At 37.1% G+C, this 18382-nt stretch overlaps 1 protein-coding gene across 3 annotated transcripts; it reads left to right on the forward strand.

Annotated features, from left to right (window-relative positions):
* The first annotated feature begins 915 nt into the window (after nucleotides 1-915).
* LOC111849952 (myotubularin-related protein 12-like) lies at nucleotides 916-17331 on the forward strand. Of its 3 annotated transcripts, none has more exons than XM_023823302.2 (16): nucleotides 916-1141; nucleotides 3276-3324; nucleotides 3654-3793; nucleotides 6449-6521; nucleotides 6674-6810; nucleotides 6908-7001; nucleotides 7157-7280; nucleotides 8464-8554; nucleotides 9162-9268; nucleotides 9992-10116; nucleotides 10523-10601; nucleotides 11616-11686; nucleotides 11858-12027; nucleotides 12155-12325; nucleotides 14890-15045; nucleotides 15751-17331. In XM_023823302.2, the coding sequence occupies exons 1-16, from the start codon at nucleotides 1073-1075 to the stop codon at nucleotides 16333-16335; spliced, it is 2241 nt and encodes a 746-aa protein (XP_023679070.1). In that variant the 5' UTR covers nucleotides 916-1072; the 3' UTR covers nucleotides 16336-17331. The 3 variants fall into 3 exon arrangements, with proteins under 3 accessions (XP_023679070.1, XP_023679072.1, XP_023679071.1); XM_023823304.2 differs by having other exon boundaries at nucleotides 917-1141; nucleotides 8479-8554; XM_023823303.2 differs by having other exon boundaries at nucleotides 918-1141; nucleotides 3279-3324.
* Nucleotides 17332-18382: the final 1051 nt, after the last annotated feature.

Genomic DNA, 18382 nt, shown 5'->3' on the forward strand with positions numbered 1-18382 from the left:
GTCCTGTGAATAGAATATGCTGTGATGTTGAGATGGCTTTCTCAGCTTTGATCTAAGGTATATTGAAGACTGGATTTCAAGAAACATGACTGTTTACCAGCTGTGGTTTTCTGAATTGTTTGGTTTTGCTATTTCACTCAACATTGTTTTATAACTGTTCCATACTGAAATATGCTCAAAATATGCATCTGGTGACACAACATGAAATGAAAATTTATAAGCCATTGGATAGCAGACTTTGGTAATGGCAGGGTAAACTTAACTTTTACGTTGTTACCAGTATGTATTATTTTAGGGTTATGTTGAATTAGTCAAAAAGCAAACATTTCTTCAGATTAAGGAAAATGAAGTAAAAGGAAATATACAACTGAGGTAACTGACAATGATTTGGGGGTTGGGCTAGGTTGTTCCAGATCAATCCAAGTTAAATAAAATAGGTATTATACACCGTAACTGCGCGTTATTTAATCTCCAATCGAACTGCCAGGCATGGCCAATACTGCCACTTTTCGTTGTAAAATTTTGTGGTGTAGTACGATAGACGAATGAATTGAAACAAATGTCATGTGTTGTGTATTAAGATAACCGTGTGATATGTGAAACAAGTACTTCTGGCCAGAGTGAATCTTGATACACTAATTACATTCTGTGCTGTGTTTTGTTTTGCGAGTATAAATAACTCTCTCACTTTATTACTGGTTACATTTGGAAATTATTTCCGTATTAAAATGTATTTATATATATATTAAGTAGTATTAAGTAGTGCGCACTTCAGGCTAGGCCTGATAGGTGCTGTTCGGTTTACTTCCTGTTTATACATCCACCTGCAAAATTAGGAAGTTTTCAAAGAAACAGTCCCTGACATATGGGTGGAAAGACAGGCCGTCGACCAATGAAAACCCTCCTGGTTACTTTGTGCCCGCCCACCGTGGAGCGTGACAGTTCCAGGTTCGCGTGAAGTTGCAGAAACCTTCGCGGAAGAAGCGATGAGCGTTTCGGCGTAACTTAGTTTTACGAATGGTTTGTATTTACAGCCTGTTTTAAAAAAGTAATTAACGCAGCTGCTTTCGAGATGTTTTCTCTAGGGAGTAACGGTGGAAAATATACAAAGCCTTCGTTTGTTTCCTATGTTAATCCTGAGGTACGTATGTTTCTAATTAAAATGCATTTTAAATATATTACAGTGAAATACTTTCTGGTGCTTATAAAGTCTAAACATGAACTAAGGTTCAACTAATTTCTTAATAGCTCTGCTTTTAACTGTATTATTAACGTATTTTTCAAATAACAGTTCATGGCAAATAAAATTTACTGTTATATATGTTTAATAAGTTGTTTAACTTGATAATTTAATACAGTAATTTGCAGTTAGTCCGGAAAGTTACTGTACAGAAAGAACATAATCGCATATAGCTCTAGAAACAGAATGGACTTATGAAACAAGTATGGCATTTCTGAAACAATTTGTTCCCATAATAATTAACGTGACCAACTTCCAATGAAACATCTCGTATCGATTAATCAAAGATATATAATTGTAAAAAATGTGAAGAACAATAATGAAATCCTTTTGATAGAAGTATATATACTACCTACTAAAATTCTGTAGCTGCTCAGATCGGAGTACGGTATTTCACCGCGTATACTTTTCCACAGTCCATCTTCGTTAAATCGAAGTCGCCAAACAATTAAGTGATTTTTTAATTGTTTGCAAATAATCGTTTGATTTCGTTTATAGAAAGAACAGCCTCGATTGTAAATTATGAAGCTGTTTCAAGGTGAACCTTGCTGGAGTATCAAGGGATCGAAGGTCCGAGAATGCATGCTCCTTGTGGAGTTATAATGAATGCGCTAGCTGTATATAAAATGAAAATTCTCTTATTTTAAGTTGTTTGTGCAGATTAAACCTATTCACTTTGGCCAGTGAAGTATTACCAAAGCCTTCCACAATTCTGAATGCAAAATTAATTGTTTTCAAACAATGAGTAGGATTAGTTGTGGTTGGTAGGTTTAATGATAGATGATAATTAATTTTACCCGAAAACGTTCTGTAAACTGTCCTAGGGAACGTCTCTTTGAACCACTCCAGTTTCTTCATTTCAGTATCAAAAGTTTAAGCAACTCAGTCACAGAATTTCACAAGTGGTATTTCATCGCTGTGGATAACCTCGGTACTAAAGCTGGCTAAGGTGGTTGATATGGTGCACAATGCGCCCTAGTATGAACGTTAACCTGAAACTTCTAGTGAATGACTTGTAAACGCATTATTGTGCGGCACACATTGTGGTTCTTTCTAGTTACCGTTGCTGCTATTGTTGACTTTAAGTGTTTTTCTATTTAATATGCACCCTGTGCGCCGGTGGAATGCAGAATGATTCGGGACAGTCTACACGTACTCAGTTTTTAATTTTTACCCTGTAAGTAAAGTGCCATGTAAAAGATGCAGAACTCAGGTTTTTCCAAGGTTTAACAATAACCCGTGAGCCTTTGAGCACCCGTTTCAGGCTAACGATTAACTCCACGCAGAGTGTTTATATACTGAGTATGCATTGTTTTCTTTTGTTCAAGTTCGACATGCCTGTTTGTTCAGTTTCCCTGAAAGCCGTATGCAAACCATTTAAGAATGATGTTTAGCAAGGACGCTAAATACGGTAAATTTACTTCCTCTTTTAGGCAGCGGTAGATGTGTTAGTATAAAAAAAAAAACCTAGTCCAGTTTCAGAGTTGCAAGACTACAGAAACTTCACTACGCTTGAGTTCTCAGTGTCTTTGTAGTTATTTTAATTTGCATTGTTAAGAGCAGCTCAGCTCTTTATTACTGAAGGAAGGAAATTGTGTATGGTTGATATAAGGACAATACTCTAGGCAATACTGAGGCTTCAAACTGTCTTGGGTGCTGCTCAAAATATGTTGGGGAAGTTACATCCTCATGGGTATTTTTTGATGTTAGCTTTCCTTTGTCATGAAATTACTTCCCTGCTTCCTTTATAAGCATTGTGGACAATCAGCCTTTTGGGAAAATACTTGTTAACTTATAAAATAAAGGCCCATGGGTATGTTCCCCCCCCCCCCCCATGCCATTGCATGCCGTTACATGAGTACTGTTCATGTTAGTCCCATGCCTTGCTCCGTGCCCTTCATGGAGTAGGTTTTACTGGATGGATGGTCAGAATTAATACCCTGTGAAAGGTCCCAGGCCCATCATGGTCCTGTACTAAACGGGCAATGGATGGAATAACACGTTTCTCTCTCGTTTCTTTTTCTTTTGACTTAAGCAGAAAGGAAACGATGCACTGCAGGAAAAAAATCCAGTTTTTTTGCCAGGTAATTCAAAACATGGTCTGGTACATCATTTTAATCTGTTGCCTTAGCCACACATTTATAGTAAGTTATGCACTGAGAGAATTAGTATTTTGGCTGTTTCTCCAAGGATGCGGTTTTATCTGTGAAGGTATATATGACAACTCGCTTTTGTGTGGGGTGGTCTGAGACTTTCTAGCAAAGGTACTTCAGATTTTGTACAGACTTGTACTGGGTCATCCTCATGTTGTTTGTGATCAATATTGTCCAATTATACTCCAGAGAGATATCTATTTGTCATATCCTGTAATATGAAAGTTTACTTCTCTATTGTTATTGTTATTACATTACAGGTGAAGTAGTATTTTGCAGTGCCAGTCCTGTGTTAAAGTGCACCCACGATGATCTGCTTGAGGGCAGCATTATGGGTACACTGTTCTGCACCAACTTTCGCATTTCATTTGTCAGTGACCAAGTGCTCTTAGAGGATGTGGTGAGTGCCGCATTAGCCGATGTCTACTGCTATATTTCATGCTTCAACATGGGGAAGTTCCCCAGCGTTCTTTCACCTCCATTATCATCCACCATGTGTACTGCTAGAGGAACTGTTGCTGCTATTTTAAGATGCAAGTTTGCTTTCTTTTTAGTATGTGATCTCCAGATTTTACAGAAATAAAGCTATAAGTTAAATGCTTCATCAAGAGAAAAATAATTATAGATTTTAAGGTTAAAGAGAAGAGTAACTGTCCTATTCATGTCCTATAGAGTAGTAAGCTCAGGAAAACCTTTCTATGGCAGGAAATTCAATTACTTACAGCATACAGTGCTCTCAAAAAGTACTCAGACCACTTTTTTCATATTTTAAAAATGTGGCAGCCTTATGCTAAAATTAAATTTTTATTCAAAACAATCTGCACTCTATACTGTATGATGACAAAACATAATGACAATTTCAGAAATGTTTGCAAATTTATAAAAAGTAAAGAAAAATTTAATTAAACCTTCCATTGAGAAGAATTCAGACCCTTTGCTTGAAATTTAGCTCAGTTGCATTCTGTTTCTATTGATCATCTTTGAAATGTTTCTGCACCTTTTCTTGGAAACTACAGTCATGGCTAAAATTGTTGGTAATTTTCCAGAAAATGCACCATTTGTCCCAGAAAACTGTTGCAGTTACAAATGTTTTGGTATACACATGTTTATTTCCTTTATGTGCATTGAAACTACACAAAAACGAAGAAAAGAAGCCAAATTTGACATTTCACACAAAAACTCAAAAAACTGGGCCGGACAAAATTATTGGCACCCTCAACTTAATATTTGGTTGAACACCCTTTGGAAAAAATAACTGAAATCAGTCGCTTCCTATAACCATCAACAAGCTTGTTACACCTGTACATACTCAAAACAACAATTTTGAGATCTCACCATACGTGTTCAATCAGATTTAGATCCAGACTCATTGCTGGCCACTTCAGAACTCTCCAGTGCTTTGTCTTCAACCATTTCTGGGTGCTTTTAGAGGTATGTTTGGGGTCATTGACCTGCTGGAACCCCCATGACCTCTGACACAGACCCAGCTTTCTGACACTGGGCCCTACATTGTGCCCCAAAATCTTTTGGTAGTCCTCAGATTTCATGATGCCTTGCACACAGTCAAGGCACATAGTGCCAGAGGCAACAAAACATCCTCAAAACATCTTGGAACCTCCACCATGTTTGACTGTAGGTACCGTGTTCTTTTCTTTGTAGGCCTCATTCCGTTTTCTGTAAACAGTAGAATGATGCGCTTTACCAAAAAGCTCTACCTTGGTCTCATCTGTCCAAAAGATTTTGGCTTCCTCAAGTACATTTTGGCAAACTCCACTCTGACTTTTTTATGTTTCTGTGTCTTCCTGGAACTCCTGCCATAGCATTTCATTTCGTTCAGATGTCGACAGATAGTTCGAGCTGACACTGTTGCACCCTGAGTCTGCAGAACAGCTTGAATTTGTTTAGAAGCTGATTGGGGCTGTTTATCCACCATTCTGACTATTTTTCGTCACAGTCTATCAATTTTTCTCTTCCGTCCACGTCCAGGGAGATTAGCTGCAGTGCCATGTGTTGTGAAATTCTTGATTATGTTGCGCACAGTGCACAAAGGAACATGAAGATCTCGTTAAGAAATCACTTAGCTAGATTTTGCAACATCATATTCAAAACATCTTCACTCCTTGTTCATTTAGCATTTTACTGGTGTAACTTTCATCATACAAGAATAATCCAGGGCTTTTTATTTTCCTCTAAATGGATTAATTTAAGGAGAAAATTAGAACTCGTATTAATGTTCTTCTCAGCTCCAATAGATTGCTATATTTTTCTTTAAAATGTCTTTTAGAGATCTGTATATTAATATTTTTGTTCATTCTCCCAGTTAAATTAAAAATGAAAACAGCCTATTTAGATGTCTGCAACTTTTGAACTTTGTACTAACTAAACTGGCCTGGTTTCCCCAGCACAAAAACAGTATTACCCTAGATATTGTGCCCATAATTCCATGTGAGAGGTATAATCATATGGATCTATCAGTCTACTGCCCCCTCTCTCTATCATTAAACTACTGGGGAAATGATTTAGTGCTTGAGTTGGCTGAAGACAACTTCATACGTATTGGACATAGATTTTCAGAACCCCTTGCAAACATTTCTTTCTAACCTTTCCAGTTAACTGCGTTCTTTGACATAGTTGCTGAAGATAACCTAGAAGACTGATCTATCAGTTAAATTCTATTGCCTTTGATAACAAGAAGGTTGATTGCATTGAAGTGGAAAGATAAAAAGCTACCTTTATATACTCACTGAATAAGAGACCTAATGCATTTCTTGCAGTTACATCAAGTTTAGTTTGAGAGGTTATACTGAAGTTATACAAAACATGTCATGTAAAAAATTTAAGTGTACATAGATATAATTGGAGCATAGTACTGATAATGTAATGAGTCTGTTGTAATTTTGTTTTGCATTATCTTACATTGGTAAATGACCCAAAGTATTAATTTTTACTACTTCACAGAGAGGAAAATGTACTTCTAGAACCAATAGTAGCTTATAGTCTGTTTAACATGATTAAAATGCTTTGGTAAATTTGTTTATTCTGGTATGCCTTTCAGGTTCAGCCTTTCAGAAACAGGTTATATGGAGAAAATGATATTCCCCTGACATGTGTTGATCAGATCTATGGAGGTATGTATTACATCATCAGACTAAGGCTGGAAGGAACCTTACTTCCATTTGACTTTCCCAGTTAGTGTGTCAGTGTTATATATTGATTATGCAGGACTGTATGAAATGCATGCACTTAAAACTAGTTATAATGTAATTTTTTTAAAACCTAGATTATGATGAAAAAAGGAAACTAATAACAAATACTCAAATGAAGAATAAACATCCCAACGGGATTATTGTTCACTGTAAAGACTTGCGGGTCTTTCAGTTCTCGCTCAAGTTAGCCAAAGAAGAGGCAGCAAAAAAGGTTTGGGCATCATTTCTGTATTTTATGTTCTCTCTGTGCATACTTTGAAACCACACATAACAGTCGTAACTGTTTGTTTTTTCTGGTTATTGTGCAGATCTTTCAGGGTATCGTCCGCCACAGTCTAGAGCCGAAGTCACTCAGATGCATTTTTGCATTTTCCTACTGTGAAAACATCGCAGGAGCTCCAGGTATAGAATGTAAATATAGACTTAGACAATGATAATGCGCTGCTGTTATGCGAAGGTGGTTCATACGAGTGGTGTCTTGCACAAAAATCAATATTAATGTGTTGTTTCCATTTCATGTATAAAATCGTTATGTATTTGTCATGTGCTTTTTATAGAAACGCAAAACAAACCAAGGACACTGATGTTTGAGAACATTGTTGATTGGATGGAGGAAATGAAGAGAACCAAAGGAAACTGTAAATTACTGGAAATAAATAAAGATTTTACAATTTCACAAAAGTATGTTATCCTAATGTATGCAGTATACTTTGTATTAATGCTAGATTTCTGTTTTGTATGAAAATGAAGAAATTGAGAATTAGTGACACATTGACATTTATTAATGTAATAAGTATACACTGATCAGCCATAACATTACAATGACTGACAGGTGAAGTGAATAACATTATCTCATTTTAGTGGTACCTGTCAATTATTTATTAGGCAAGTGAACAGTCAGTTCTTGAAGCTGATGTATTGGAAATAGGAAAAATGGGCAAGTGTTAGAAATATAGGCATAGTTTGCTTTGCAAGATAGCTGGTTAGTACCAGCTAAGGTAGCCATCCCTTGGGTCGGTTCTTTAGCCTTCTGACTCGCTAGCTAGTCATTTTATTTTTTTTACCACCACTGTCATGGGTTATAAATAACAAAACACCGAATTCCATTTGTTATCACCAGGTCAACAATCAGAGTAAAATTGCAGTATTAAAAAAAGAAAACAGAAAGCTTGTGAAATTACAGAAAGTTGTCATTATTTGTTTGTTGGTTTATGGGGGGGCACTCTTATTGTACCCCCTCAGAATTTTGGCTTGCATGACACCGCTTTGCACCAGGGTGCACTATGGGAAGAAGTCAAGGCGACAGAGAGAGTGTGATGCTCTGGGGAATGTTCTTGTTTCTTTGACACGCACCACCTGCCTAAACATTGTTGCAGAACAAGTACACTCCTTCAGGGCAACAGTTTTCCTCGATGGCAGTGGCCTCTTTCAGGTGGATAATGTGCACTGCCACACTGCAAAAATGCAGTGCAGGAATGCTGAGGATACCCCTGATTTCAAACAGGTCTGATGCATGGAAGTCCCACCTTTCAACTTACTAGACATAAAAGATCTGCTGCTTGATGCCAGATACCACAAGACACCTTGTGGAGTCTATGCCTCAATAGGTTAGAGCTGTTTTGGCAGCAAAGGGGATGCTTATACAATATTAGGCATGTGGTTTTAATGTTATGGCTGATTGGTATATTGCAGGTATTAGGTGGACATTCATTTAACATGCACTGATTTTTTTTTAATGATTTTTTAAAATGTATTAAAAGTTATTAAAATATATTAATTTGTTAAATTTTAATTTATTTTAATATGAGCAGTAGCAGCATGCTATATTGTACTCTTCCTGAATGTTATGTTTTAAGTTGTACAGGGTTTTATTTGACAGGCTACCACAATTTTTCTTTATTCCAACAAATGTTTTGGAGAAGGATTTGGCAGCATATCAGGGGAAAGGTGTACCCGTAAGTCTTTTATATGCTTTTGACCTATTTGCCATTATACATACTGGCATCTTCTCACCTTATCAGATAAACTAGCAGCATGCATGGTGTTTAGCTTCATGCTATTTAGCTATTTATATATTTTATGTATGAGCTTTATAGTATTTAAAAACAAATTTAAGTGCAACTCTTTCCCAAACACATTCTTAGATTCTTGTGTGTAGAGTTTTATCTGGTTTCTATCTTGACTGTTAATGCTATACAGAGCAATCGACAATAAATGTAAAAATGTCACAGGCAGAAAATCACAGAGAGCTGAGTCAAATCCCACCCACTCTTGGTGTGTGTGTGTGTGTGTGTGTGTATGTGGATTTTCCATGTTCTCCCCATGTTATGTTGGTTTCTTTGTACAGTCCTAATTCATGGAGATGCCAAATCAGCATCTCTAAATGTCCCCCACTTTTCACCCTATAAGGCCTTGGCTAGGCTCTAGGCCTGCTGTGACCATGTACTGAATATGCTGTTGTAAGGATGGGTGGATATTTAAAATATTCTAAATTTAAATTTACTGATTACAGATTTTTTTGGGGGGTCTGGTGTGGGGATTAATATTTTGTTTGCTTTTCAGATTTGGTGCTGGTCTCACCACAGTGGCTGTGCTCTGTTTAAAACTGCCAGTTTACCTTTGGTGCAGGAGGAGAGTTTCCTACGGGCACAAAAACTGTACATGGAGAGGTACATCGTCTGAACTTTTTCTTATTTTATTGCTGCACTTATGTAGCTCATAGTTCTCTTTTCTTCATCAGTTATGACCCATTAATGAGTTCTACTGCATGCACTTCACAGTACAGAACATTTAGAATGCAAATTCAAAGACCGCTGTAAACTGAATCACTTCTGACCACAATGAATCTTCAGTATCAGAAAATTTTAATTATCTAAGTGAAACAATTATTTTTGTCTTTCGAAAACCAAACATTATACTCAGACTATGTTAGTGACCTTTTTTGATTTTTACCCTTAAAATTCAGCAGACTAAAATTACGTAATGGTTTTCAAATAAATACACTAGACACACCATTCTTTGTGTGAGTGTGTATATAATTTATTTTATTTTTTTTTGCTATTACTTATCATGAAAAGATGTGAAACATATTATACATTTTACCCTGGTTTATATTCTTTTACGCAGTTCCCCAAGACTAAACCTATTCATACAGTAAAAGAAATTCTAAAAAGAACTCTAAAACACTCTAAAATATGTTCTTCGTTGCAAAATATTTTATTGCATTTTTATTTTACTGTTTTTTATTTTGCTATGCTTCTGTGTCCGGTTATTATTAACACTGTAACATACAGGAGCAAAAATAGCAATATTTAATAATAAAATAATGTCACAGTTACATAATACCAGATACAAAAGTTAGAATAAGATTTCTTTGCAATGATTCTTTTCAGAATGCTGAATGCTGTGGCTCACAATTACCTTTATGCTGTAAAAGCAGTGGACCTCTCTGAGACGCTTCCCAGCATCCAAGACATCCAGCAGTCCTACAGCAGATTCAAGCAGAACTTCCTCATTGGTCAGCTGTTCTCACAGCAATAGCAATGGAACTGGAAAGATGCTTTCTTGTTTATGCGATACAAGTACTGATCTGCTTGTAGTTTAGCGTGCATAAGTTTTATTAAATCCGAAATATTTTTTAAATCTATAAAAGGATAAACTGTTTCATCAAGGTGATCACCATACATATGACAATAATATAAATAGTATGTGGTATATCAGAATATTAAAAAATATCATATTTCCACTTTAATGCTCAGAAAAAAATAATTCTTTGTATGTTGTAAATACAGAAGCACACGTCCTTATTATTATTTTTTTATTATTTTGGATAATAAACTATTACCAGTCTTTGTAATTAAGGGTCCAAAGGACGAAGTCCTTATGGACCATTATTTTTAATTTGTTTTTGCTACTTCATATAGACAATATTGGTGAATTTTGGATTTCTGATATGAAATGGTTCTCTACACTGGAAACCACAAGATGGCTCAGCATCATCAGGTATGCTTCCGACGTTTGCTCCATAATCACGTAGCACATAGGAAGTGATGTCATGCGAAACTGCTCATAAAGGATGATGCTCAAAGGTGCTCGCCGGTCTTGGGAGACAGCTGTCTTTTAGTGGGTCTTAAAGGATTTAGAGAAGTAATAAGCTCCTTTTATTCCTTTTAGGGCTCACATAAAGAACCTCATTTCCCATGACTCCATGAAAAACCATACTGTCAATTAAATGATCATATATTTTATTCAGACTGTGGTGTGGGCCCAGAGAGGTTTGATATAATTGGCATAAGTGCAGTAGTGCAGTTACTCAAGGCAAGATGAAGGATGGAATGATAATTTTGCCCCTTGAAAAGATAATAATTGCAATGCAATTTGAAACATCAATACATTCTTAAGCAGTTCATATATAAAATTTCTTTGTTGTCTGTTTGTAAGAATAAGCATCAGCCCTTTCTGGGTTTACCTTTGTAGGGTTGTTTAAAGCTTCTCTAAAGCACTGATCAGTAACTTCATTTAATTTCACAGAAAGGGTTGTGGATTGTGGGTTGGGTGGCTATATTTATAGCCAGAGAATTAAAAAAGAACAAAATATCCAATAATATGTTTGACAATGTGCAATATTAAATTTTTGAGGAACTCATTTGGTAGATGATAAGTTCAGTTTGGCTATAGTTTGTTTTTGATACATTTTCAACTCATTTTTTGCTTTATCAAAATCGCATTGTGATATTTCAGGAAATTTCAAGATTCAGTATTGTCCTATCATGCTCTGTTGGATTTCCTTTCAACTGTATAGCCAAATAGTTTGTTTGAAAAGTTATGTAGTTCAAATACTGCCCTTATATCAGAAGTAGGATCCCCTCTAGTGAGGTCCCCCAGTAATTTTTCCCCAAGGGCTAAATTCTATGACAAATCCAATGCTGGGGGAGAAGATGCTGCTGATAAAATTTCCCGGAGTGTGGGGGGGTCATTAAGGATGTTGTTCATTATTGTTTTGTCCATTTTTTACAGGCAGTGTCTTCATAAAGCTGTTGAGGTTGTTGAATACTTGGAAAAGGAAAATACAAACATCCTTCTTATCGGTGAGGAAAAAGTGTACAATTTCTTTTATTCAAATACATGTTATACATATTTAAAAGTATACTCCCAATGGGAAAGCACTTTATAAGCCTGCTGTACTGCTTAATGTAAAAATATACAATGCTAAAAGATACAGTATGAATAACCAAGTGTGTTTGTTAATTCTGCACCAGAGGATGGAGGCACAGACCTCAGCTGTGTGATCTCCAGCCTTGTCCAGCTGATGCTGGACCCTCACTACCGAACACTGACAGGCTTCCAGAGTTTGGTGCAGAAAGAGTGGGTTGTTGGTGGCCACAACTTTCTGGAGCGCTGCAACCATCTAAACAATAAGGACAAGGAGGTACACTTGTGGAAATACTTGACTAAGGGAAAATTTTGTGAATGTCATCAACCAGCTGGACGCTGAAGCTTTAATGACACTTGTTTCTGGGCGTCCTGTGTTTGATCCCTCTACCCTCCTGCTGCAGTCTCCGGTATTCCTGCTTTTCCTGGAGTGTGTTTGGCAGCTTCTTCAGCAGCACAGCCTGGCATTCCAGTTCTCAGAAACCTACTTGACGGTCCTCTCTGACAGCATCAGTGTCGCCATATTCAGCACATTCATCTTCAGCTCACCCTACCAGAGAGTCTCCAGCATGAAGGCAAGCATTACAACATCTGCATGGGGATAACTTTACTGCAGTTCCAGGTCATTTTCATAGTACTTTCTGAGGTATAGAGTGTAGGGCTGGGTGATGTGCGATAATAATGTTATGGACATGCAGTTGCCACATCATAAGGACCGTGATGGTCAGCTGGGTTGAGATTTGGATAGAATGGTAACAAATTTTTCATTCCATCATATCACTCAGACATTATAGCGTGGTATATATTTTCTAATATAGTTCTAGTATTTTGAAATGTTGCTGATAAAATTAAGTGGGGGGCAGGCTGATCCTCATGATAACAAACACTTAACGGAGATCATCAATACGTTTCTTTAAAACATTCTTACTTTGTCATAAACAAAACTCCCCGCCTGCGCCCATTGTTCCCGGGGTAGGCTCCGGTCCCTCCCGCAATCCCAGTTGGGATTCAGCGGTTTCAGAAGATGGATGGATGGATGGATAAACAAAACTTAGAATGCTTTTTTATTGTTGTTATTATTTCTTTTCAAGATTATCTAGTGTAAATTACAAAATTGGTGTAAAGTTTACCACTGCTTCATTTGCATGAGCTTTGCATGAGCTCACTGAGCAAATCATAGTTTTCTTGTTGCTGCTAGACCCATTCATAGACAGTGTGGTGAGTTTGTGAAAAAAATTAACAAAAATGAGTGAGCAGGTGACAAGTGAACAAGAAATGATTGCTAAAATACTATAGCCATCTGCTGTATGGAAATACTTTAGCTTCTATTGATATTATATTGAGCAGAAGCAAGTGATTTGTTGGCACAAACTCACAGCACCCTCCAGAATTATTGGCACCCCTTATAAAGATTTTTAAAAATCCACTTTTTGGTGAAGCAGCTTCATGTCACACTGAAAAATTGAGAAAAATCCAACTTTTCATCAACATAAATTTATTCCAAGAGAAAAAAAATCCTTCATCAAGAAATAACAAAAACACATGTGCCATGATTATTGGCACCCCTGGAAATTATAGTGAACACAATGTAACTGAAGCATGTTTCCCCTGTAAATTGTACATCTTTGAGTTGAGTGGAGTGAATAGGAACCTTCAAGCTGTAATCCATGACTTCCTGGTTAACAGGGATACGAACATGAGGCGACACAGAGGCCAAATTCCCTTAGTCATCCATCAACATGGGAAAGATAAGAGAACATACAGACCAAATGAGGGAGAAGTGTGTTGACCTTCATAAGTCAGGGAATGGGTATTAAAAAATAGCTACTCACCTTAAAATGTCCATTTCTACTGTTAGGGCAATAATAAAACAACTGGAACTGTTACAAATCTGCCTGGAGGAGGACCCAAGTTAATTTTTCCCCCACGTACAGTGAGGAGGATCATTAAAGAGGCAAAAAAGTCCCCAAGGATGACTGTTGGTGAATTACAAGACCAAGAACATGGGGAGAGCATGTGAACTCCACACAGAAAGGCCCCACACCCGACCTGGAGACTGAACCCAGGACCATCTTGCTGTAAGGCAGCAGCGCAAACCACCGTGCCGCCCAGCCATGAAATACCAGGACGTTTTAAATCAAAATTTGGCCTCTGCCAGGAAACAAAAACTGGGCCATCATTGGATCTTCCAGCAGGACGGTGATCCTAAGCACATGTCCATATCAACATAAAAATGGTTAGCTGACCGGAGAAGCTTCTGACATGGCCATCTCAGTCCCCTGACCTGAACCACATTGAAAACCTGTGGGCTGAGCTGGAGAGGAGAGGGCACAAGAGATGGCTTAAGACCCTGGATGATCTTGACAGGTTCTGTAAAGAGGAATGGACTCTGATGTCCTGCTCTTTATTCTCCAAACCTGTAAAATGTTATAGGAGAAGACTCAGTGCTGTTATACTGGCAAAGGGAGGTTGTACAGGGGTGCCAATAATCATGGCACATGTGTTTTTGTTAAAGATAATTATTTCTTGATGAAGGATTTTTTTTTTCTTGGAATAAATTTTTGTTAATGAAAGGTTGAATTTTTTCTCAATTTTTCAGTGTGACATGAAGCTACTTCACCAAAAGGTGGATTTTTTTTCTAACCCTTTTTACAAATCTTTACAAGGGTTGCAAATAATTGTGGAGGGCGCTGTATTTGTACTACTCTACTACCTCCCGACTGTATTGGTAGATAAGTTCTCTTTGGCTAGGGTTTATTTTTGGTATTTTCAACTAGTCATTTGCTTTATAAATATCAGTATTTCACAAAAAAAATCACATTGCAGTATTTGAAATTTTCAGCCATAGAGTACACTATACAAAAGCGTTTCAGTTTTTCTTGCAGGTTTCTATCTTGTTTTGCTTGTCTCATAAATTTGAATCTCCAGATATAAAATTCAAGAACTGGATTGTAAATTCATGTTTCTTGAACTACCAAAAGCAGTAATGGGAGGACAGTTATTTCTTCACACTCCCTGGTCTTCAGGTGGATGGATGGATCAGTCCTAAAACATCTCAGCAGCAGAATGTGGAGTAGTGGACTGACATCACACACTCCATAAGTATTTGCTTTGATGTTTATCAATCTTGTCTTCACAGACTGAGTCTCAAACACACGGAAGCCTATTAAACATTCCCTCTGTGTGGGACTGGTCCTTGCAATTTGACTGCAAATCCCAGGAGTTTCTCTTTAATCCATTGTACAGAGAGAAGTCAAAACAAGAGAAAACGCGTAACAAAAATCAGCGTCCTAAGGTAAGTCATCATCATACCGTGCTCTCAGAAAATCTTGGGATGCTTGCTGAATTCATTACAAACACTGCAAATTTATTGGTTTTATAACGATAATTATTCATTTATTCGTTTAAAAATATGTATCACATTAGAAGCAACTAGTAGTTTTAAGTAAAACATTAATTTCAAGTAGTAATACATTGAAACCCAAATTATAGTTCTAAAACAGCTGTTCTGAGTTAAAAAGTTCATTCACAACGAGTCTCACTGGGTGCTTTTTAATTAATATCACATTTGCAATAGCATAAAACACCAAATATGTGTGTGTATTATCCCTTTGGTAGTCAGTGACTACAATTGTAATTACTAGCAGAAAAATGACACTTAAAAAGAAAATGTCTATGCAGAAAATATGTGCAGATAAGTTAAATGTTGTGAAACCAATAAATTCTTGAAATTTTTACAGAATTATGCAAGCATCCCAAGACTTTCTGTGAGCACTTATTTTTAAGTATTATTATAATCCTGACCAAATGTAGTGGTTACAAATGCTTGAATTCAATACATGAGTTTAAAAACATTTTTCATCCATATTTAAGTTCTGTTCTGTATATATGATTATGTTACATAAAACTGAAAAATAAAATTGGAACAAGCAGAATAAAAGCTGTTTATCAGAAGAACAATATCCCCACTAAAAGTGCGATGTTTTTATTTCATCATCAGCCCATAAGGCAGTTGTCTTTACCCAATGCAACTCCTCCAAAAAAATACTTTTTCAAAGAAGAGACCGAAAGCCTGAGGAAGATGCTGAGGGGAACACGGATCAGTCGCTGGATGCACTTGTCTGACTCAGCCCAAGCTTCCGTATGGGAATTCTACAACGCTTGGCAGCAAAAGCCTCTGGACTACCACGGGCTGCTTCTGCCTGACCTGGATGGACCCGCCATCCGGCTGTGGATGCAGCGCTACCTCCGCTGGATCCCAGAAGTGCAGATCTTCGGGGGTGGGGATATTACCCTGGTGAATAAGATAACGAGCCTAAGTCAGGAGCTGGAGGAGCTCCGCATGGAACTGGAGCAGCAGGTGCGGCAAGCTGACCCACGCTGCAAGAGCACAGAGACTGTCAACAAGAGCACCATTCGTATGTCTTGCTTCTTCCCTTTCGCCTCCTGTCGCTCTGGGTCCTTCAAGCCTGCTATACCTACCAGCCATTGTGATGGTGAAATGGACATGGGTCATTTAGCTGAGAGGGAGGATGAGGACACGGAACTCACAGACAACAGTGTGATCAGAGGATGTGCAGACTGAAGCTGAGCATTTACTAGTGTAGCAACATTGCACCAGAAAATCAACATCAGGGAATCAATTCATATGCATACTTTTTGACCAGCATTATAATAATTATGATGTCATTATTTTTTTCACAGTAATTTTGAGATTCTTTTTTGTATGCAGTATTTTTGCTATAACTTTTAATGCAGAGGTCAGATACTTAAACTGTGCAGGCTGTCATGGACTTTTATGGAGAGTGGGGAATATTATTTTTCAGTGTCACCTTTAATATAGAATATGTTGTACATTTTTAAAAAAATATGCAGTAATAATTATTGAAAGAGTGGATGACAGTGTCAAAGTAGCTCCATGTTGCGCAAATCAATAATTATTATAAATTATTTAGCCATCTGTAGACTTGCAGGATTAAACAGCTCTGTACTCTATATTGCACTGAACAAACCTTGGTAATACCTCATTTTCTCCTGTGATTCCTTGATTGGTTCAATCAGTCAAGAAATATGATGTCAAAATGCTCCCCTTTAAAGTGACTACTGAATGCAGCAAGGGCAGAACTTACAAATGCTGTTCAAGGATAAACAAAAACAGAAACAATAGGTTTGAGTAGTAAAGCTGATTGATAACATTTTTTCATGTATCTCTGAGCATCTTAGTGCCAAAGAAAAGCTGTGTGGTGTAAATTAAGAGCTAATCTTAAAACATATATTTTAACTTGAAATGTAACATAAGAGTAGATGATGCTTTATGAGGTTCAGTAATAGATCCAAACTTTGAGCACTGCATATTTGTATATTAAGCTTAATTAATAACATTAAAAAATATTAGAATTCTACTGTCATTGAATCATGAACTACTGGATTTACAATATCTTAGACTAAGCGTTGAAATTAGTTTTTAATTGAGATTGTATGTAAATGTTTCTAAATATTTTATTTCATTTTTAAAATATGTGAATGACAACTATCGCAAAGATTTTTCTATGTATGAATAAAGAAGAAATGTGCACCTTTAGTAATATGTGTAGGAACTGGTTTATTTCTGCATGTGTAGCTATGTCTTGTTTGTTCTGAGTGGCCTTGGTAACTAAACCTAGGTTGTTTAAGTTTGAAGTCAGTTGTCATTCATGAAGGCTTGGAAGAAAGTTGCATGTTTGAATAGGACAAACAGCATAATTGTGCAAAAAGCCCATCCCCCCCCACCCCAACACATATCAAGGGAGGCTATCTTGGTGGATACGGTTACTCCACCAAGATCGGTACTTGTTCTTGATGGTATTCAGTCTCTTCTAGTCAACACATGTCCTCATACCCATATCCTCATACACATGTCCTCATACCCATATCCTCATACACATGTCCTCATACCCATATCCTCATACACATGTCCTCATACCCATATCCTCATACACATGTCCTCATACACATGTCCTCATACCCATATCCTCATACACATGTCCTCATACACATGTCCTCATACACATGTCCTCATACCCATGTCCTCATACACATGTCCTCATACCCATGTCCTCATACCCATATCCTCCTTGGGTACAAAAAACAGTCATGAGGGTTACAGATGAGGTAGAGGGTCACATCAGGACCTTCTGCAACATTTCACCAAGATACTCCACCACAGCGCTATCTTCTGGGACTGACAGGGTACAGTTACCCTTGTGGAGACCTGATTCCAGGTAACAGGTCCATAGCACAGTCATCAGAATCAGAATCTTTATTATTCACCAAGTACCAAGTGTACAGGGTATTCCTCTTGGTATAGGTGTGACCAAAATGACAACCCAATAAAATGTGTAGAAAAAGATAAAGATATATAAAAGTTATACAAAAAAATATATATATAAAAAAACAAATAGACTATATAAGAAAACTACAAATAAAAGGATGTGCAATGTAACACTGCAACAAGTTAAAGTGTATCTGTGCATATGTGTCCTGACTGAGTGGAACTGGGAAAGGTAATAGTGTGCATTACAATGTGTTTAATACAGTAATAGTGTGCATTACAATGCGTGTAATAAAGTTCATGTGCAGCAGTTAAAACAGTG

The sequence above is a fragment of the Paramormyrops kingsleyae genome, chromosome 7, assembly GCF_048594095.1.
Source record: "Paramormyrops kingsleyae isolate MSU_618 chromosome 7, PKINGS_0.4, whole genome shotgun sequence".
Lineage (NCBI taxonomy): Eukaryota > Metazoa > Chordata > Actinopteri > Osteoglossiformes > Mormyridae > Paramormyrops > Paramormyrops kingsleyae.